This window comes from Bombina bombina, chromosome 3 (assembly GCF_027579735.1).
Source record: "Bombina bombina isolate aBomBom1 chromosome 3, aBomBom1.pri, whole genome shotgun sequence".
Lineage (NCBI taxonomy): Eukaryota > Metazoa > Chordata > Amphibia > Anura > Bombinatoridae > Bombina > Bombina bombina.
Window position 1 is genome coordinate 403,443,738 of NC_069501.1, and position 23,342 is coordinate 403,467,079.

Genomic DNA, 23,342 nt, shown 5'->3' on the forward strand with positions numbered 1-23,342 from the left:
TTCTCTACATCCTTTTTCGAAATTTTTGGAGAAAGGTTCTTCAAGAGGTGGGTGCCTTCTGTTTAGGACTGCCTGTCTTGTCCCTCCCTATTTATCTGTGTCTTCTAGCTTGGGTATTGGTTCCCAAAAGTAATTACTCAAGCCGTGGACTCACCATATCTTAGGAAAGAAAAACAAAATTTATGCTTACCTGATAAATGTATTTATTTACGGATATGGGGAGTCCACGGCCCCACCCTTTATTTTAAGACAGTTGTTCTTTTGACTATAACCTCAGGCACCTCTACACCTTGTGTTACTCCATTTTCTCCATTTCCTTTCGGTCAAATGACTGGGGGTTGTGGGTAAGGGAGTGATACTTAGCAGTTTAACTGTGGTGCTTTTTACCTCCTCCTGCTGGCCAGGAGTGATATTCCCAAAAGTAATTACTCAAGCCGTGGACTCACCATACCGGAAATAAAGTTATCAGGTAAGCATACATTTTGGGGTTTTTTTATTGCAAAATGAGCACTTAGAAATTCTCAGTGTAGCCCCCAGTTTTTTTAAGAGCAGAGGATTTTCAAGTTCAAGTTTTCTTCTGTAAGTTCTGGGCATGAGCAAATCTGTCTCCCTGTTATCTAGTCTATTCTCTGCATGAAGTTTTATCTTAGCCTGATATCATAAAATTTCTAGGCTAAAGGCCTCCTACTCCAAGTAGGGCTGTGACAGGAAGCAATAAAAAAAATAAAAAAGTAAAATCCATTTAAATAGATTAAGAAAAAATTCTGCAATGATTTATATTAAAGGGCCATGATACCCAAATATTGAAACACTTGAAAGTGATGCAGCACTAGAAAATATCACCTTAACATCTTTATGTAAAAAAGAAAGATATTTTACCTCAAAAGTTCCCCAGTAGCCACATCCCATTGTAAAGGACTTCTAAGCAGCAAATCAGTGTGCCTGTCCCGGGACAGGCAAAGGAGCGAGCTTTGTGCACACTCATCTTATTTCCTATTCAGTTTAAGGAAGTTTACTATGAAATATCATGAGTTAAGTGAAATCTCATGAGATCACAGTAAAAGAGTTCATGACCTCAGCACTGTTGATGCCGATTGGCTGCTGTTCATTACTCGATTTTTATTTTTTATTTTTACTTGCAGCTGGACAGCATCTGAAGTATAACTTTTTACACAGAACTTTCTCTGCTGAGCTGAAGAAGTTGTGAGGTAAAATATCTTCCTTTTTTACATAGAGCTGCTCAGGTGATATTTTCCTGTCAGCTTTTTACAGTTATACTGCATCAGTTTCAAGTGATTTAGCATACGAGTATTATGTCCCTTTAAGTATAAGGAACTGCTTAGTGCTTTTACTTTTATTATTACAACAATGAAACTGACTATTTAACATCCCTTTAAATAGTACTGCTGCCATACTGCTCACATGGTAATAAAGAAGTGCTTACTTGGCATTATTCTGAACGTGCTGTTGCTTGTTTTTCTTTGCGGACATGTTGCCATTCTGCTGCTGTCGAACGACATGAGCAACCCCCACATTTAAGGGCTGAGCGGCAGCTAAGGTCATGTGGTTCGTCAGTAAAGATGGCTGCTGCATCAATGCGCTATACTGATTCCCATGAGAATGTGCGTTTCTAATGGAGGAAACAGAGCATACTAAATAGAGCAGTTGCTGGATGACACAAACCATAAGTGTTCCTAATGCACAAGGGGGTATAGCTAAGAGGTACACACAAGCAGAACTCAAAATAAAATTCATGTTAAAGAGGCCCTATATGTCAGCACAATACATTTTGAGGTCCAAATCTATTTATGGGAGCACCTAAGTTTATTTCAAATGTGAACATTTCTAAAAATAAAACACAAAAAAAAACGCATCTGAGTAAGATTTTTTTTTTATTAAAGAAATCCGTTCATAAAGGAAACCAGGGATTTCCATAAAAAGAGAAAAACATTGTGGGAAATTTCAGTAAAGCACATTAAATTAAGAAAAGTAGCATAACATGGTTCTGATGGTATGGTTGTAAATATTTAATAAAAGCATAAATATTAGGTCTACTAACTAATTTTGAGTAAAACAGTGGCACATAAGTTGGTATTCACCCACATTTATGAAATAAAGAAAAGGGCAGATTAACGTATAAACATAAAGCACCCAGGAATAGATAACAGTAACAGATAACATAATCCTCAATAGCAAGGGGACTTACCGCCAGTCTGTGAGCTGCTGATTGTTTCCGATGGTCTCTGGAATAACAGCAGTTGGCTGAACAGAATTGTGAAGGGCAACCCCAGGAAGCTGCTGCCACGCGGATGGAAGTAAAATTTGTTGCGTCCCACCAGGCCAGGCCTGCTGGAAAATGCAAAGAAGGAAGGGGAGACAAAACAATTCTTTCATGACCAAGTTTAAAAAAAAAAAAAAAAAAAAAAACACAACTCAGTTTACCTCAAACATTCCATAGTCAGTGGCCTGTTATCTTGCAGATATAAAATTGATTCAAAATACCCAGGTAATTTGCTGAATATAGTAAAGGATAAATTACATTTCTTACATTACACCCAATTTTTGTTTTCTAGGCTAATAGTTATAAAAGACAATTTACCAATTTAGACCTACCTCAAAGCCAACAAACAGAAACAGACATCTAACCACAACGTTGAAATGGCCCAAATCTCTTACCTAATTCCTCCGTTCCTATTATTCGGAAGGTAACAACTATACTACATAGAAAGTGTTTTGCTTCTATAGATATGATCAAAGAAAATTGGGGTTGACAAATCTGTTTAAAATTTAGGAGCCAGTAAAAATATTTAGGGCCAAACAGTGATATTTGTTTATAGATATATGGAGAGTAACCCAAAAAGTTAGGTTTGTCAAGCCCTGCTGTATACCATAATGAAAAAGTGACACAAACATTTGTTCTCTGCCCACTACAGAAGCAAACAATTTAACATTACCCTGGACTACCAAATGGAATGAATGGATATTGAAGAATGTTAAATATAAGACGTTCTGCAATTTGTGAAAAGTAACACCGCACGCAAAGCTTGTTTCAACTGTAAAGCAATCGCCCAGAATGTAGTCTTAAAAATCAACTCAAAACTGCCGTCTTTCACAAGCCTTCATTCAAAGAGTTCATGTAATAACCAATAACAGAGGGCATTATCTCAAATTAGTCCTCTAGTCCAGTGGAACTTAGCGTGTGCAGAACAGGCCTCGACTCTAAAAGCCAGTGGTGATTCCATTGTTAGGAACAATAAAACTGTCCATATTACAATTTTACCCTAGCAAAAGACTAAATATGTATCTTTTGATTATAATGCTTGCAGCTTTGATCCTCTACTTTATGAAATGCGTTTGCAAGCTAGAGATACATATATATTTAATTAAGGTTATTTCTCATTGCACAACCAAAAAGTTAAGTTTCTGGTCATAGCTCTGAAGAACTGTATAATAGAAATAAACATTTTCCATCACTCTATTAAGATGTTTTTTAAATTTGATACGTTATGGGACTATTACTTGCAAGACATTCAGATAATGTTAAGACCTTCTCCTGATTTGTATAGTAATATTTTGCTTATATCTTGCTTCCTAAAAGGAAAACATTCCAATGTGAGTCAATATGTTTTATGAACTGAAGTCTCTTAGTGGAAACCGCATCTAGTAGTATGTTGTAACCAATCACAAATGACAGCTTTTTCTGGCTTATGGAATAGAATATTCTATTAAAGAGCATGACTCAATCATAAAGTTTATCCACAAAAAGCCAGTGTCAATTCATAGCCTCTACTAAGCCTTGCCATTTAAACTTTGTGAATAAAGAGAATGGCCAAAAAAAATGAGACATCGGAACCATCTGAGACTTCAATCTTTGCTTAAGGGTTGATTATACAAAATGCTCTTTTCAAATCTGTAATGTCTGATTTTTTCTATCCATCAGTCTATCACTGATTCCAAATAGTTTCTCAAAGCCTTTTTGTATGTATATTTGTTTTGCGGAGATCATTGGTAAGCTTGCTCTGTCTTCCTGGGATATGTACTGCTGTCAATGCATTAGTATCCATTTTTGCTTTGAACTTTTCTCCATCTTGAAGGTGAATTATTGTTCTTGCTTATCCATCCATACAGGACACTAAACAAACATGTTGGTAAATGTCTCCAGAGGTGTTTTCCCATTATTATATAAAATGGTGCCAGACCATTGTGAGGCACTCATCCCTAGTCTCTAAAAGAGCTGAAATGGACTCTTTATAAGAAGCATTTTGCAATATACTGAAAATGCTACCAATTTTTTTTAGTGACAGCTTTCACTGTGTACATGATCTGTGCAGAACACATGCATTTTAGTTTTCACTAAAATGCCACCTTAACAGATCCAAGACTATTAATAAGAGCATTTTTCAAATCGGATCATTAACAGGAACTAAACATAATTTGTTAGTTTAGAGGAATAGAAACGTCAACAATGAAATATGCACAAATGCATTACAGAATTTTTTTCATTAGCAAAAACGTTTCTAATAAAAGTATTGTTTCACTGGCATACGCACATATGCTGTGTGTGACTAGAGGATCAGGATCCAAACACCATGCCTGTTCAGAGATGTGTACTGCAATAGATTAGACTTCATTTGTGTCATACAAGCCACTGCTTACTCTCGGAGAGGGGTGGTGTTTGAATGCTGGTGCACAGGGCACTCACAGCATATGTGCATAGGACAATGAGTTACTTAGTATTTTTGCCAATAGAAGTATATTACAAAAATGTTTTTATTTTAAGATGTAAATGCACATTTTCAATTTTAACTTTTCTATCCCTTTAATATGAATGATCAACTTTACATCCATATACAAAAATAACTAACTTTTTGCCAACCAAAAAGGAGGTCAAAGGTGGATTGGAAAAGATCCTCAATATGCAAAATCAATGATGGTTTTGCAACACTAAGTTCAGGTTAGTCCATGGTTTCTTCATAGCTATTATCTGTAACCACAGGCTAGTAAGGATAAATGATTCCTTTCTACAAATCCTCCTAAAGAAAAAGCAAGCTGACAAGCTGGACTCTTAAGAGCTGATATATGAATGCATAATCCTTTTGTACTTGCTTGACATACTAGCATTAAATATGAAGGCATGACCCACTGCCTTAAGCAAAAATAAGTGAAACACGGAGACAGGGCCAATCCAAGCTCCCCGAGCCTTTCTATACAGCAGCGGTACTACGTTATGATGCCCAATTCACAACCTGTTTGTTTTTTACATCCTCTTCTGAAGACTCCATAGGGACATGTATAGGTCAAGTTCAGGGACAACGATGCAATCCAGGGATTTCAAATGTATGTCATTGGACAAGAAAAAAAAAAAAAAGCCATATTTTTGGATCTTGGTCAGCAAAAATAAGGAATCAGACATCCGATGGCTAAACTACCTGTCTAAAAGGAAGAAACCAAGGAGTGATGCAGAACAGCTAGAGTGGGCCTTTTAAATCAGGTTCTGTCCATCAGCTCTGAGGCACAGCTACATGTATTTGGCAAATTGTCATCAAAACTGAGCAAACTAAAAGGTATTTGAGTAAAGTAAACTACATTTCTTTAATTGCCTTTAAAGATAATGTATTGTACTGCAGAACTGAGCATTTCCATACACCATGACTTTAACCTGAAAAGGTACAGTAAAGTCAAAATTAAACTTCATGGTTTAGACAGAACATGCAGTCTATCAAATTTGCTTTGTACTCTTGGTATCCTTTGTTGAATAGTATATCTACATAGCTTCATAGAAGCTCAAGAACGAGCACGACTTTAGTAAGCTATAGCAGCAGTGTTACGCAACATGGTTTGTAGCAACGCCATACACTGCTGCCATAGCTTACGAAAGACACGTGTAAACTCACAAGCTCCTATGAAAATTAAAATTGCATGCTATATCTAAATCATGAAAGTTTAATTTTGACTTACTGTCCCTTTAAAAGGAAGAATTACTTTAATTCTGATGAAAAGGAAGTGATATATGTACGGTCCTCTGAAAGAGAAGTTTAAATGAAGAGCAAATCCAATTCAGCAAGTTTCTCTGAAAATACTGGAACAGTACTTTAATTGCTTGAAGAAAAGAAAATGGCTAAAGATTTATAACAAAATTGTGTATTTCAAGTTCCTCGTGCAGTTAAGGTGTTAAAACAGAGGCAAAATTAAATGGTTGCATGTGATTTAAATATGAGAGCATTATAAACATTCTGAAAATGTATCATTAAATACTAAATTAATCTGTGATTTTGTATAATTTGTGTGGGACAAGGACATAATGTGCCAAGAAAAACATTATGCAGATATATGGTGATTTTCATAAAAGTATGTGGCTTTCCATCATGCTTAAAACACACAGTGGCCTCGATACAGTCTCCACTGTGACCTACATTTGCAGCCCAAAACAGCTTTTGTGTTGCTACTATGGAATACGCCTCAGGGACAGCTTAGTATTAGGGAAGATTGGATTTGATAAAGTTCTATTTTTAAAATGTACTGCTTGTCACAGTAATACATTTAAAAAGGTATTGGTCAATATATAAAGCCGAGACATTACATTCTATCCTGCAGGGCTTAGGTAAAATAGGATATATGGTCAATGAGATGATACTACTTCATTTCATCCTTCATTGGAAGCAAAATCATGCAGTGAAAGGTTCAGAAACAGACACTGCTCTCTAGGTAAAATTCATTTTAAGAGGGGTGTTATCAGCATTATCTACTTACATTTTTTTATTCAAAATGTAGAAAAAGGCTTCTGTTCTAAACCGTTTAAAATAATTCAAAGCTGGCATATCTGTATTATTTGTAGCTTGTCAACCCTGACGTAGAATATCACAAAACTTTATAAATGCTATCTGTATTCTAAATTAAGAAGACTTATTCTTTAGCATCTAAATCTGCTTTAAAAATGTAAATTTCTTTTATGAGAAACACTTTAATATTCCCATTTCAGCTGCATCTGGCTTTTTTTTTTTTTTTACAAAAAGAAGGCTAGGAAGAAGATAGTTATAGTACACTCCCACCAGGCTGCTTGTTGCCACAAAGAGGTACCCAGAGCATTAAAGTGATGGTAAACTTTCCCCTTTATAAAATCAGATGAGGAATGTTAGTGTTCATTCATCAGTTGTAATAAAGATGCGCTATAACTTACTTTTTAAAGTAGATATGATATTCAAATACCCTGCGCTCTGCTGCCCACTTTAAAAGTAAACTTTACTGAGAGCTAACGGTTTGAATTGTTGTCCAATCAGCTCTTTCCCCTCTGGGCGCCTTTTCTTGTAGCTAGAGCGCTCATTGGACAACAATTCAAACCGCTGACTTTTGGAGTGGGCAGCAGAGCGTGTGGTATTTGAATTTCATATCTATATTAAAAAGTTATAGTGCAACTTCATTACAACTGATGAATTCAACTCCATCTAAAATATCAATAACATTCCAGATCTAATTTTAAAAAGGGTAGAGTTTACTATCACTGTCCTTTCCCTGTGGCAGTGAGATAAATAGATATAGAAGTTAAAACAAATTCACACACGCATATAATAAAACACACTGTAAAATTATCTCCATGTCCTTTTACATTAACAATTTAATGATAAAGTAGTATTTGGTTATTTTACTTTTTTGTTAAAAATACATACAACCACATAGAAGCAGCTGTTCCGGAATATCATTTCTGCAGTACAAAACAACACATTTCTGCAAGATACAGAGCCACTTTTTTTTGGTTACAAGTCTTCTAGCAGAAAAAAATGCATACAGTATGAATTTAATTTATATAAATGAATATATTAAAAGAAAGTAAAAAATGTTAAGACACACCATGCTTCTTTAAAAAAAAAAACACCACCTGCACAAGACAAAGCATATAAGTTTAATACACAGCAAGAAATGTCATCCCATATATGATGCAGAGATCTGGCGTTCCAAGTGACGAACTGCTTGACAAGGGAAAGACCAAAATATGCAAAGCTTAGCAACAAACAAACGCAATCTCAGGCAAAGCAGTAAAAGTAGCGTAATCCTCAGAATGATAAACTAAAGGTGAGCCACAGTTAGATTACTAGTAAGAGAAGGACAGTCTTTGATTTCTGCATCAACTAGTCTTTATTTTGTTTGAGGTCAATATGTTTGAGAAAACATACATAAAAAATGAAATAAAAAAAATCTAATAACTAACGGTTTGCTTATATGCCAAAAAATATATTAAAAAAAAAAAAAAAAATCTACACCATGGTATTCCCCCAACTACCTATTCCAGAGGAGGGGGATATACATGCAAACATTTACAAAGGAAGCATTCTACAAAAAGAAATTAAAAACAGAATTTATGTTTACCTGATAAATTACTTTCTCCAACGGTGTGTCCGGTCCACGGCGTCATCCTTACTTGTGGGATATTCTCTTCCCCAACAGGAAATGGCAAAGAGCCCAGCAAAGCTGGTCACATGATCCCTCCTAGGCTCCGCCTACCCCAGTCATTCGACCGACGTTAAGGAGGAATATTTGCATAGGAGAAACCATATGGTACCGTGGTGACTGTAGTTAAAGAAAATAAATTATCAGACCTGATTAAAAAACCAGGGCGGGCCGTGGACCGGACACACCGTTGGAGAAAGTAATTTATCAGGTAAACATAAATTCTGTTTTCTCCAACATAGGTGTGTCCGGTCCACGGCGTCATCCTTACTTGTGGGAACCAATACCAAAGCTTTAGGACACGGATGAAGGGAGGGAGCAAATCAGGTCACCTAAATGGAAGGCACCACGGCTTGCAAAACCTTTCTCCCAAAAATAGCCTCAGAAGAAGCAAAAGTATCAAACTTGTAAAATTTGGTAAAAGTGTGCAGTGAAGACCAAGTCGCTGCCCTACATATCTGATCAACAGAAGCCTCGTTCTTGAAGGCCCATGTGGAAGCCACAGCCCTAGTGGAATGAGCTGTGATTCTTTCGGGAGGCTGCCGTCCGGCAGTCTCGTAAGCCAATCTGATGATGCTTTTAATCCAAAAAGAGAGAGAGGTAGAAGTTGCTTTTTGACCTCTCCTTTTACCGGAATAAACAACAAACAAGGAAGATGTTTGTCTAAAATCCTTTGTAGCATCTAAATAGAATTTTAGAGCGCGAACAACATCCAAATTGTGCAACAAACGTTCCTTCTTTGAAACTGGTTTCGGACACAGAGAAGGTACGATAATCTCCTGGTTAATGTTCTTGTTAGAAACAACTTTTGGAAGAAAACCAGGTTTAGTACGTAAAACCACCTTATCTGCATGGAACACCAGATAAGGAGGAGAACACTGCAGAGCAGATAATTCTGAAACTCTTCTGGCAGAAGAAATTGCAACTAAAAACAAAACTTTCCAAGATAATAATTTAATATCAACGGAATGCAAGGGTTCAAACGGAACCCCCTGAAGAACTGAAAGAACTAAATTGAGACTCCAAGGAGGAGTCAAAGGTTTGTAAACAGGCTTAATTCTAACCAGAGCCTGAACAAAGGCTTGAACATCTGGCACAGCAGCCAGTTTTTTGTGAAGTAACACCGACAAGGCAGAAATCTGTCCCTTCAGGGAACTTGCAGATAATCCTTTTTCCAATCCTTCTTGAAGGAAGGATAGAATCCTAGGAATCTTAACCTTGTCCCAAGGGAATCCTTTAGATTCACACCAACAGATATATTTTTTCCAAATTTTGTGGTAAATCTTTCTAGTTACAGGCTTTCTGGCCTGAACAAGAGTATCGATAACAGAATCTGAGAATCCTCGCTTCGATAAAATCAAGCGTTCAATCTCCAAGCAGTCAGCTGGAGTGAAACCAGATTCGGATGTTCGAACGGACCCTGAACAAGAAGGTCTCGTCTCAAAGGTAGCTTCCAAGGTGGAGCCGATGACATATTCACCAGATCTGCATACCAAGTCCTGCGTGGCCACGCAGGAGCTATCAAGATCACCGACGCCCTCTCCTGATTGATCCTGGCTACCAGCCTGGGGATGAGAGGAAATGGCGGGAACACATAAGCTAGTTTGAAGGTCCAAGGTGCTACTAGTGCATCCACTAGAGCCGCCTTGGGATCCCTGGATCTGGACCCGTAGCAAGGAACTTTGAAGTTCTGACGAGAGGCCATCAGATCCATGTCTGGAATGCCCCACAGCTGAGTGACTTGGGCAAAAATTTCCGGATGAAGTTCCCACTCCCCCGGATGCAATGTCTGACGACTCAGAAAATCCGCTTCCCAATTTTCCACTCCTGGGATGTGGATAGCAGACAGGTGGCAGGAGTGAGACTCCGCCCATAGAATGATTTTGGTCACTTCTTCCATCGCTAGGGAACTCCTTGTTCCCCCCTGATGGTTGATGTACGCAACAGTTGTCATGTTGTCTGATTGAAACCGTATGAACTTGGCCCTCGCTAGCTGAGGCCAAGCCTTGAGAGCATTGAATATCGCTCTCAGTTCCAGAATATTTATCGGTAGAAGAGACTCTTCCCGAGACCAAAGACCCTGAGCTTTCAGGGATCCCCAGACCGCGCCCCAGCCCATCAGACTGGCGTCGGTCGTGACAATGACCCACTCTGGTCTGCGGAATGTCATCCCTTGTGACAGGTTGTCCAGGGACAGCCACCAACGGAGTGAGTCTCTGGTCCTCTGATTTACTTGTATCTTCGGAGACAAGTCTGTATAGTCCCCATTCCACTGACTGAGCATGCACAGTTGTAATGGTCTTAGATGAATGCGCGCAAAAGGAACTATGTCCATTGCCGCTACCATCAACCCGATCACTTCCATGCACTGAGCTATGGAAGGAAGAGGAACGGAATGAAGTATCCGACAAGAGTCTAGAAGTTTTGTTTTTCTGGCCTCTGTTAGAAAAATCCTCATTTCTAAGGAGTCTATAATTGTTCCCAAGAAGGGAACCCTTGTTGACGGGGATAGAGAACTCTTTTCCACGTTCACTTTCCATCCGTGAGATCTGAGAAAGGCCAGGACGATGTCCGTGTGAGCCTTTGCTTGAGGAAGGGACGACGCTTGAATCAGAATGTCGTCCAAGTAAGGTACTACAGCAATGCCCCTTGGTCTTAGCACAGCTAGAAGGGACCCTAGTACCTTTGTGAAAATCCTTGGAGCAGTGGCTAATCCGAAAGGAAGCGCCACGAACTGGTAATGTTTGTCCAGGAATGCGAACCTTAGGAACCGATGATGTTCCTTGTGGATAGGAATATGTAGATACGCATCCTTTAAATCCACCGTGGTCATGAATTGACCTTCCTGGATGGAAGGAAGAATAGTTCGAATGGTTTCCATCTTGAACGATGGAACCTTGAGAAACTTGTTTAAGATCTTGAGATCTAAGATTGGTCTGAACGTTCCCTCTTTTTTGGGAACTATGAACAGATTGGAGTAGAACCCCATCCCTTGTTCTCTTAATGGAACAGGATGAATCACTCCCATTTTTAACAGGTCTTCTACACAATGTAAGAATGCCTGTCTTTTTATGTGGTCTGAAGACAACTGAGACCTGTGGAACCTCCCCCTTGGGGGAAGTCCCTTGAATTCCAGAAGATAACCTTGGGAGACTATTTCTAGCGCCCAAGGATCCAGAACATCTCTTGCCCAAGCCTGAGCGAAGAGAGAGAGTCTGCCCCCCACCAGATCCGGTCCCGGATCGGGGGCCAACATTTCATGCAGTCTTGGTAGCAGTGGCAGGTTTCTTGGCCTGCTTTCCCTTGTTCCAGCCTTGCATTGGTCTCCAAGCTGGCTTGGCTTGAGAAGTATTACCCTCTTGCTTAGAGGACGTAGCACCTTGGGCTGGTCCGTTTCTACGAAAGGGACGAAAATTAGGTTTATTTTTTGCCTTGAAAGGCCGATCCTGAGGAAGGGCGTGGCCCTTACCCCCAGTGATATCAGAGATAATCTCTTTCAAGTCAGGGCCAAACAGCGTTTTCCCCTTGAAAGGAATGTTAAGTAGCTTGTTCTTGGAAGACGCATCAGCCGACCAAGATTTCAACCAAAGCGCTCTGCGCGCCACAATAACAAACCCAGAATTCCTAGCCGCTAACCTAGCCAATTGCAAAGTGGCGTCTAGGGTGAAAGAATTAGCCAATTTGAGAGCATTGATTCTGTCCATAATCTCCTCATAAGGAGGAGAATCACTATCGACCGCCTTTATCAGCTCATCGAACCAGAAACATGCGGCTGTAGCGACAGGGACAATGCATGAAATTGGTTGTAGAAGGTAACCCTGCTGAACAAACATCTTTTTAAGCAAACCTTCTAATTTTTTATCCATAGGATCTTTGAAAGCACAACTATCCTCTATGGGTATAGTGGTGCGTTTGTTTAAAGTGGAAACCGCTCCCTCGACCTTGGGGACTGTCTGCCATAAGTCCTTTCTGGGGTCGACCATAGGAAACAATTTTTTAAATATGGGGGGAGGGACGAAAGGAATACCGGGCCTTTCCCATTCTTTATTAACAATGTCCGCCACCCGCTTGGGTATAGGAAAAGCTTCTGGGAGCCCCGGCACCTCTAGGAACTTGTCCATTTTACATAGTTTCTCTGGGATGACCAACTTGTCACAATCATCCAGAGTGGATAATACCTCCTTAAGCAAAATGCGGAGATGTTCCAACTTAAATTTAAATGCAATCACATCAGGTTCAGCCTGTTGAGAAATGTTCCCTGAATCAGTAATTTCTCCCTCAGACAAAACCTCCCTGGCCCCATCAGACTGGGTTAGGGGCCCTTCAGAGATATTAGTATCAGCGTTGCCATGCTCTTCAGTATCTAAAACAGAGCAGACGCGCTTACGCTGACAAGTGTTCATTTTGGCTAAAATGTTTTTGACAGAATTATCCATTACAGCCGTTAATTGTTGCATAGTAAGGAGTATTGGCGCGCTAGATGTACTAGGGGCCTCCTGAGTGGGCAAGACTCGTGTAGACGAAGGAGGGAATGATGCAGTACCATGCTTACTCCCCTCACTTGAGGAATCATCTTGGGCATCATTGTCATTATCACATAAATCACATTTATTTAAATGAATAGGAATTCTGGCTTCCCCACATTCAGAACACAGTCTATCTGGTAGTTCAGACATGTTAAACAGGCATAAACTTGATAACAAAGTACAAAAACGTTTTAAAATAAAACCGTTACTGTCACTTTAAATTTTAAACTGAACACACTTTATTACTGCAATTGCGAAAAAACATGAAGGAATTGTGCAAAATTCACCAAATTTTCACCACAGTGTCTTAAAGCCTTAAAAGTATTGCACACCAAACTTGGAAGCTTTAACCCTTAAAATAACGGAACCGGAGCCGTTTTAAACTTTAACCCCTTTACAGTCCCTGGTATCTGCTTTGCTGAGACCCAACCAAGCCCAAAGGGGAATACGATACCAAATGACGCCTTCAGAAAGTCTTTTCTAAGTATCAGAGCTCCTCTCACATGCGACTGCATGCCATGCCTCTCAAAAACAAGTGCGCCACACCGGCGCGAAAATGAGGCTCTGCTTATGCTTTGGGAAAGCCCCTAAGGAATAAGGTGTCTAATACAGTGCCTGCCGATATTATTATATCAAAATACCCAGATAAAATGATTCCTCAAGGCTAAATATGTGTTAATAATGAATCGATTTAGCCCAGAAAAAGTCTACAGTCTTAATAAGCCCTTGTGAAGCCCTTATTTACGATCGTAATAAACATGGCTTACCGGATCCCATAGGGAAAATGACAGCTTCCAGCATTACATCGTCTTGTTAGAATGTGTCATACCTCAAGCAGCAAGAGACTGCATACTGTTCCCCCAACTGAAGTTAATTGCTCTCAACAGTCCTGTGTGGAACAGCCATGGATTTTAGTTACGGTTGCTAAAATCATTTTCCTCATACAAACAGAAATCTTCATCTCTTTTCTGTTTCTGAGTAAATAGTACATACCAGCACTATTTCAAAATAACAAACTCTTGATTGAATAATAAAAACTACAGTTAAACACTAAAAAACTCTAAGCCATCTCCGTGGAGATGTTGCCTGTACAACGGCAAAGAGAATGACTGGGGTAGGCGGAGCCTAGGAGGGATCATGTGACCAGCTTTGCTGGGCTCTTTGCCATTTCCTGTTGGGGAAGAGAATATCCCACAAGTAAGGATGACGCCGTGGACCGGACACACCTATGTTGGAGAAAATACCTCTCGTGTAAATTTAAATGTCCATATATTGGCAACTGATTTACTTCTGGAAAAGCTATGTATGTGGTGTAATGTTATGCCCATAACACACAACATGTACTGGTCAAAAACAGATAGTTCGCAGAGAACATGCAGGAAATGTAGCAAAATTAAGTTTTGATAAAAATCGGTTTCCATATTTAAAGTGGAGGAGTTTAGCTTGGGCGTGAATGTGTAATACAGCAATGTTGCAGTTTGTAGAGGTTAATTTAAAACATGGCTGACCAAAACCAGTCCACAAGATCTACCAAATGCTCATGGTTTTAAGATTATCCTTTATGAAAAGGAAGCAGCACAGATTTATGCTGGTTCTGTTTTAGGAGGAATATCCAAAAATCAGAGTCATTGGTAGATCATGAAAACCAGGTTTGGATTAGCTAATGCCGTTAGTGAAAAATAAGGCAACATTTAACATTCTTCTACATCTAATTAATAGGATGTGCATGGTGGGACGTTCTTGTTCTTTCTCACAATATGCAAACAGTCAAACATAAGCAGCAATTACATTAACTGAATTCTCTAATGGGACTGAGCCCAAGCATCAATATTTTGGGAACCACCTTAGTTACTTATATCAATAAAAGATCGCTACCTACTGATTACATTATCATTTTATTTAATCAATGTCTAAAAAGAAACTGGTTAACTGAACTGTAAATAAATATATATATATATTATAAAATACACCACATTGAAATAAAAAGGTTATTAGAAATATAAGTCAATCATTTACAATAGTAAGTTGAAATAAATAAGTTTACTGGTTGTTTGAGTGCGTAGGGGTGTTCTTTCAAGTCCAATGAATTACAGGGACAATAATAGTTATCACTAGATAGAGGTAGAACTATTTTTGCAAACATTTTAGAAACGCTTCTAATATAAATATCAAATCTGCCATTGTGCATTTGTAATTCCACAATAATAGGTCTTTAAAAAGTTTCTATTTAATATTATTTACTTTCAGTCTGAAGGTAAAAGGAACCCAAAAAATAATGATGCTTGGAGAAAGTGCCTTAAAAAAATAAACTCATACAAATTCTGGGTACTGCTATTGTTGAACCGTTAGCTCAGTGAAATTATCCCTTTTAATTTGGATAGACTGATTTAGGACGGAAACGAAACGTGTTAAAACACAACTGCTACAATCCCACATCACATTTTATAAGAACATTAAAAAAGGTTTAACGTTGATGCATAGGAACTTTACTCGCTACACTATGAATCTCTCAGTACCTAATATGTGCTCACCTTTAATTTTAACTATGTGCAACTGGAAAAGGCCTTCAGCATCTGTGGGAAAGCAATATCATTGAGGGGGCAATGTACACTCTTCCACCGCTAATGTTAAAAGTTGAACACTGTGGAAAAGGGGTGCCATTATGTTAATAGACTGCTGAAGCAACATATTAGAAAGCAGTTTTGGTATTGCCCAATTGCTACCACAAGGGCAACAAACCAATTGCACTTCAGACAGCGAAAGGGCTAATCCTGTAAAAGGCAAAGCGTGTAAGAATAACGGACTTCTGCATGCAAAGGATTGGTTGACTCCACCAAGTCTGTAGCTATTAAATAGTAAATTTGAAGTTTTCAGCAAGTGAAAGAGGATAGAAAGCAGATAGCCTTTTCGCAGTGTTAACAGGCACACAAAACATCTAATTAGGCTATAATATTAAATGCAGCTCCATGCCTTTATACACAAACGACCTATAATCTTAATTTCACTTCACAGCACTTTGCTTTATGGCAGGTGTTTTGAAGGAAAAGATCTCAGATATTAATATCCCTGCATGAGCACAGGTGTCACTTAAAATGCAAAGCACACAGGTTGTGTTCAAGCAATGACTGTTATTAACACCCAGATAAAATTAATACAAGTAAATCTAGGATTCTTAAACCAGTCAAACTCATGCAGTATTACCATCAATGAAAGTGTATAAAAAAAAAAATATTTCCTGACGTATGCCACTAGTTTGCATTTACAAACAGAAATTTATTATTAGATGGGTTAAAATGCTCAGTTTTCCCTTATAGAAAACAATCCAAGGAAGAGACCTTCAAATAACATGCAAAGACAAAATTTTGCAAGAGATGTGCATGTGTAGATTTGGAAGTGATTATTGACCAAAGAGCAGAGTTCTCAGACAAGGTTTCCGGGTGGTGGCATAATATGAAATTTCAGCACCATGAGTATATTAAAAGGGCCAAAACAGCTTGAAAGCATGAGAACTGCTATCCTAAAAAAAATTGTTCACAGTTGAACTAGAAGAAAAAGCAAAAAAAATAATAATTCTAGTCTGATATTTAGAAAATATTTAGAACATTTTAGTATTGTTCTACAACGTTCAACCATTAGAGCAGATTTTGGTGAACTGAAAAAAAATAAATAAAAAGGGCATGATTACAGAAGAACGAAACCTTGAGAAGACACAAGCTCAGTGGTTAAGATTTAAAAGGAAAAAAAAAGCTGTACGGCAAGAAGCAACAGAAATGTAAACCATCATTGGCACTGCTGCTTTAAGGTAAGCCAGGCTGAAACGTAAGCGGAGAGTGCTGCAGCAATCAAGTTTTTAAGGGGTGGGAACAGAATAGAGAAACGAGACATTAAGAACGCTGCTTAGAATGTTGCAAGAACATAGCCACAAGATGGAGCACATGCTTCCATGCTCTTCTGCAAGTTTCTATCATAAAGAGGAAAAAAAAAAAAAAAAAAAAAAAAGGAAAATATATATATATATATATATATAAAATGGAGACTGTTAGTGTACACAATCAAGTGAAACTAATTACCAGTACTGCAGCAGTCTGTTCAACTAACGCCGGCCGCCCGGCTGCACAGTTCAGGGTAAATGGCACCGCATACTGCGGCGTGATGGTGGCTACGTGTGGATGAAGAGTTGCTACCATTAGTGGGGTACAGCTTCCCTGAAACGTAGATTAGGAAGTGAGTGAAACAGTAAATTTAGCAACATACGGGTTCAACAGTACCTGAAGAAAAGGCTGTGGTGTGAAATCTTACTAATGGGATTACGGACTAGAATCGTTGGGTGCGCTTGGCTTGGAAGCAGAGGGTGGTTTTCAGTATGAGGAAAACTAATATGATATTCTACTACATTTCTGCTCTTTAGCTAAAAGGGAGAATACTACGGGGGGGGAACCAAACCAGAAAGACTACGTTTAAAGGGACACAGTAGAATGGAAATTAAATGCTCTGAAGATATACATTCTGGCATTCGTTCACAAAATCAATGGTAAAAATGGCAGCGGCCTGTGGCATTCATCTCTTTTCAGTGCAACACATATGTGAGCAAATTCAAATATTTGTGTAGTGCACTCTTTTCCAAATATATCTGGAACCTATAAAAAGCAAAAGGCCGCATACCGCGTTCATTTTCGGTATTTGTATAGTAAACATATGCTGAAATGCACATCTAGAAATTAACAGGGAAATGCCTCTTCCAATAAAACAATTATATTTTTTTCTTTTTAGCCACTAACTCAAAAGTAGAAATGTTTATGTAATGAACTATCCCCCAACAAAGTGCAGCATCCATATTGTATGAACTGTAGCCCTATAGTGTGCACATGGACATATACACTTGTGCACAGCTTGCCCAAGACAGGCTATTGTAAACCTGCAAATAGGCAAACTACACTGGGTCGGATTAAGTTTTATAATCTTATTTTCATGCCCAACATGTTGTGTATGATCATAATTTTGCCCCTTAAATGGATAATAAACCCCAATTTTTCTTTCATGATTCAGACAGAGCATGCAATTTTAAGCAACTTTCTAATTTACTCCTATTATCTATTTTTCTTTGTTCTCTTGGTACCTTTATTTGAAAATGCAGGAATGTAAGCTTATGAACTGAACCCAATTTTGGTTCAGCACCTGGGTAGCGCTTGCTCTACCCAGGTCCTGAACCAAAAATGGGCCAGCTCATAAGCTTACATTCCTGCTTTTTCAAATAAAGATACAAAGTGAACAAAGAAAATTTAATACAAGTAAATTAGAAAGATGCTATAAAATTGCATGCTCTGTCTGAATCATGAAAGAAAACAATTGGGGTTTAGTATCCCTTTAAACAATTATACTACTAAAAAGCAGTATAACTCGGTAAAATGCAATATTGAATTGGAAAGTTTTTTGAAGAGGTCTCTAGGCTCAGAGTCTCACGCAAAAGAATCTGTTTTTTTCCTGGTCATCTGCATGTGCTTAAAGGGACATTCTGGTGCAAAATGACATGATCTAATTAGTTTGAATTACTGATTCTGGCAAACTGTGTGTAACCCCCTGTGTTGAACACATCAGGAAAACACTGGTGATTGACAGCTATGTGGGACATCTGCTCCTGAATGCATCGCTAAGCGTTTTCTACTCTGGAAGTAACTTCCAAGCGGGGCTTTGTCCAAGTGTTAAACCACTTTTCAAGCAATGCAAAAATTACAGGCTCTAAAGAATCACAGTAAGTCATTTTTTTGCATCGGAAGGCCCCTTAAGTAAAAGAATGTTACATTTGAATTTCTACATCTAAACTGACTATAAAAGTGAAGTTCAGGAGCTCTGGCAAACACATTTTTTTGTTTGTTTTAGGATTAAAGTGCTAATTTTAACTAGTTTTCCATTTGGTTATTTATCCACTCTTGGTAGCTCCGGTGCTTATAAAAAGCAGAAAAAATAAACTTTGTAGAGAGCAAAGAAAGGAATTCTATTAAAACCATTAGACTAAAACAAAAAAGTTAGATCTGCTACCACAGTGGTGAAAAAAACAGAAATATTTGTTGGAGGGGTTATAATTGGGTAAAAGAATGTGAGGAAGTAGGAGGAAAAAAATTTGTGCATGGCTTGGCAACTGCTAACCTTAAGGTAAGAAGAAGGAAAAAAACAAACAAAACAAAAAACACACACCAGTAACAGGATTCTAAACACACCCCACACACACATTTTGTAAATTTGAATTGCAGTGCTTGGTATGCTGTAAGGGAATGAGGTTAGAATCAGTCATATATAAAGAGGCTCTAATCAAGAAAATATATTTACAGAGAAAATTCTATAAAAAAGATTTTTTTGTCAACAAAGGGAATAAATTAAACAGACTGATAAAGTAACAGAGATATGGTGAGACAAAACTTCTAATAAAACTGTACATAAACATACACACACAAATAGTCTTGTTTATGGACAAACAAAATTCAACAATTATAAGCCATATATATATATATATATATATATATATATATATATATATATATATATATATATATATATATATATATACACACATATACACACATATACACACACACATATATATATACATACACACTAGGGCTGGGCGATATGGGTGGGGGGAAAAAAATCGTGATTTAAAAAAAAAAAAAACCTGCAATTACGATTTAATCGCAATTTTATTAAAAATTACTATAACGCCTTCATTTTTCTATAAAACGTTTATCCCGAAAAGGTACTAAAACAATGAAGAATCTTCATAAGTTTGGGGATATTTTTGCTTGCATTACTGATAAATACCAAAAGATCGTCCGCATAAAGAGATATTTTGAGTTCCTCAAGCCCTACCTTTATACCGGACAGACCATTTCTCAGGGTGACAGCCAGCGGTTCGATACTCAAATTGAAGAGCAACGGCGACAGTGGGCACTCTTGTCTGGTCCCTTTATTTAATTGAAAGTTCTCTGAAAGAAGACCATTTATTATTAAGGCTGAGAATGGCTTATCATATAGATTATGGATAAACTTCAGAAAATGACCCTTTAAGCCAAATTGTTCCACTGAATCAAGTAAGTGGTGCCAGTCAATTGCATCGAAGGCCTTTTCCGCATCGATAGCAATAACTGCCTGATCATTACAGGATAACACATGTTCAGACTCCTGCGAACTGTAGTAATCTACTGTTAGGAGCAACTTCCTTAGATTAGTTAATGATGATCTAACTTTCATAAACACGGTTTGATCAGTGTGAATCAATTTGGGTAATAGCTTCTGGAGTCTTGCAGCAATTATTGTTGTTAGGATTTTATAATCTGAGTTAAGCAAAGAGACTGGGCGATATGCGTCTAAAGCTTCAGGATCTTTACCTTTTTTTGGAATTAGCGTAATTGATTTTGTGAATTCTTTAGAGACGTTTGATCCTTCGATATAATAATGAAATAGCTCAGCGAGACTTTGTAAGATATTACCCTGCAGAATTTTATAATACTCGTTTGGTAACGCGTCTGGCCCTGCCGCTTTATTGCAGGCTGTTTGATAGCTTTCTCAATTTCTTCCTGCGTTATTGGGCAGTTCAGTTCCACTAAATCTTCTGCTAGAAGATATGGAAGCTTACAAGATTCCCTGAAAATTCAATACAATAATAAACCTACCATCCTCATCAATCTCCGTGTGTGTTATATTATAATTTAGGTTTTTATGAAATAGTATTGCAACACCCTTTTTCCTTTTAGTGCCCGATGTGGCCACCACCTCGCCGACACAACCTGTTCTCAACTTATAACTTTTATTAACTAACAAATAAGTCTCCTGGATAAAGGCGATTTGAGCTTTACATAAATTTAAATGTTTTATTATGGATTTACGTTTAATAGGAGATGTTATACCGTGCACATTCCATGATACTAAATTAATATCCCTCATAGCCTAGTTTATACATGTGGGAGGAACCATACCATACAGGACCCCAGAAGAGAGAGAACAATAGGGCAAGGGGGGGCGAGGGGAAGAGGAGAAAAAAAAAAGGGAAAAGTGTGTGTGTGTGTGGGGGGGGGGGGGGTAGAAGGGGAGACAATGTTTGTAATTCTTTATTCCAATAACTCTTAGACATAACATGAAATAAAAAATCCACAGATTCAGTACTTTTTTACCAGATGTGAGAAAAAAAAATTATCTCACTATCTAAGTTTTCCTTAAGCATTGCTATACAGCCTAGTTAACACAGTGCCATTCCTTATCAAATCTAATACTGCCTAAGCCTCTGCGTCTTCTAGAAAGTGGGTAGCTTCTAACTTGTTGTTTAGCACCTGCCACACTCCTGTTTTTAACACTTTAATTTTTGCTGGATATAACAGGAAGGCATTATAGCCCTTCTCAATCAGGGGCCATTTCTTTTCTGCGGTTGGAAGTTTCTAATGAGTAGTCCTGAAATATTAAAATTTTCTTGTCCTTAAAGAGGACTGTTTTTTTTTCCTATAATAAGTCAAGATTTCTACCTTGTCCTGGTAATGTGAGAGTTTAACTATAATTGGTCTTATCAGCCTTGTATCATCTGCTTTAGTTTTCTCAGGCCCAATTCTATGAATTCTCTCTACCCTTATCTTTGACCTAGTGTTAGGGATTTCTAGAAGGAATGGTAACGTTTCATGCATAAACTTGTTTAGGTCTTGAAATTCTTGGGTCTCGGGTATCCCTAAGATTCTTAAATTATTCCTTTGAGAACAATCTTCTAAATCATCTAACCTTTCTTGTAGTCTTTTTATTGTGCTATCATAATGTTTGGTATCTTGGTCTCTGGAATTGATCCTATCTTCTATCTCAGAAATTCTCGCTTCAGCCTCATCTAGCCTATTATTATATTGTCTTACTTCAGAGGATAATGTTGCAACATCCTGTCTTATTAGATCAAGGTGAGGTAGCATTGTGGCTGAGATCTCTTTCACTAACTGTTGGACATCTAAGTCCGGATGGGCAGATATACTTTCTTCCACTATACTATCTTGAGGTAAAGGATTGTGGGTTTTAGGTTGGGTTTTATCTTTTTTGGGTGGCATTGTGGGCGATTTAGATTTAGCCGAGTAGACAAATTTCTCCATAAAAAAAAAGTAAAGGAGATAAAATAAAAGTAATTAAAGGAGTATATTCCGCTTACTAGGTGATGTTAAAATTATTTTATAAATAGTGAATGATTAAGTTATAATTTTATATATAGTGAGTGTATAGGAGGATATTTGTGAGGAGAAAAAAACGAAAATTTTTAGTTTTCTATAATTGATTCTGTGATTGACAGTAAAAGAAGCAATGTGCACAAAACTCTGTATATATCAAAGAAATTTGTACTTGTTAAACCCCCTAAATTCCAAAAAGGTTTAGCACCTGAGAAATTATCATAACATAAGTTGCCCCCAAGGTCACCATGCAAATCCTCATTAATAATATGACACTTTTCAAGTAAGTTTTTTGACTCACTTAAATGGTATTTTTTTCTTTTTTTTCCCTTTCCCCTCCCTTCCCCTCTCTTTAATTTCTTTTCTTTTAATGCAAGTAGCTATGTAAAGACAAAAGCTGGCAGGATTTTCCCTTACCCGACACAAAAGATTCAAGATCTGCTAGAACTTGACCAAACACAGTTTATTCTACCAGCGATCCCTCCTTAATTCTGCCCCTATATAAGATCTATGGTATAGCTGTAGGTTATAATAGCCGTTATATTCTCTATGAATGTTGTATATTTGTCAACGCTGACAAAAAAAACTTACATCGCTTAAATTCCAGGAAAAAAAAAAAAAAAAAAAAACACAAGCAAATAATATTTCTTAGCTCTTCTCTCCTAGGATACTAAGGGCTTCTTAGCAGTCTAGATCCCAAACAACAGTTATGCTTTGCAACAAATAAGTTAGTATGGTTAAAGTGGTCCTGCAATGGAGAGGGATTCTTATACAGGGGACCTTAGTCCAATTATATACAGAACTATATGGTAAAAAGTTCCTAAGCTGTAAGTTTCAACTCTTCTGACTTGAGTTGTACTCTCCCCTCTCCTTTTCCTCTTTTTTACTCCGTTCCTTTAGTACAAGACTGCTGCAGGAGTACACCTCATTAAATTAAGACACAATTGAGTTCCCAGACTCTTCTATGGCCATGAGAGATGCCCAGAACATATCAACCTCTCTTCTCTTTCCTCTCTTTTTTTCTTTTCTTTCCTTCTTTCCTTTCCCCTTTTTATTCCTTTTTCTTTCAGGACTGTTCAGGTGGTGGCTGCTTCATCGTACAGGCACAGCTTCCTTTACAGGAGGAAAAGTAAAGAGTAAGCTTTCCTGGGCTGACTACCGCTCTAGCTCTCATAAAAAAAAAACAATCTTCACT

The 23,342-nt window shown here is 37.8% G+C and overlaps 1 protein-coding gene across 4 annotated transcripts in view; it reads right to left on the bottom strand.

Moving 5' to 3' along the window:
* HIPK1 (homeodomain interacting protein kinase 1) overlaps window positions 1-23,342 on the bottom strand; it is a 271,891-nt gene that overhangs the window by 90,004 nt on the left and 158,545 nt on the right. For 2 of the 4 annotated variants that reach the window (XM_053706571.1, XM_053706569.1), the window contains 3 exons: window positions 17,039-17,173; window positions 2,207-2,349; window positions 1,445-1,630 (listed from right to left, as the gene is read on the bottom strand). In XM_053706571.1, coding sequence (XP_053562546.1) covers window positions 1,445-1,630; window positions 2,207-2,349; window positions 17,039-17,173 — 464 coding nt within the window. The remainder of the gene's footprint in view (window positions 1-1,444; window positions 1,631-2,206; window positions 2,350-17,038; window positions 17,174-23,342) is intronic. The other 2 variants (XM_053706570.1, XM_053706572.1) reach the window with 2 other exon arrangements.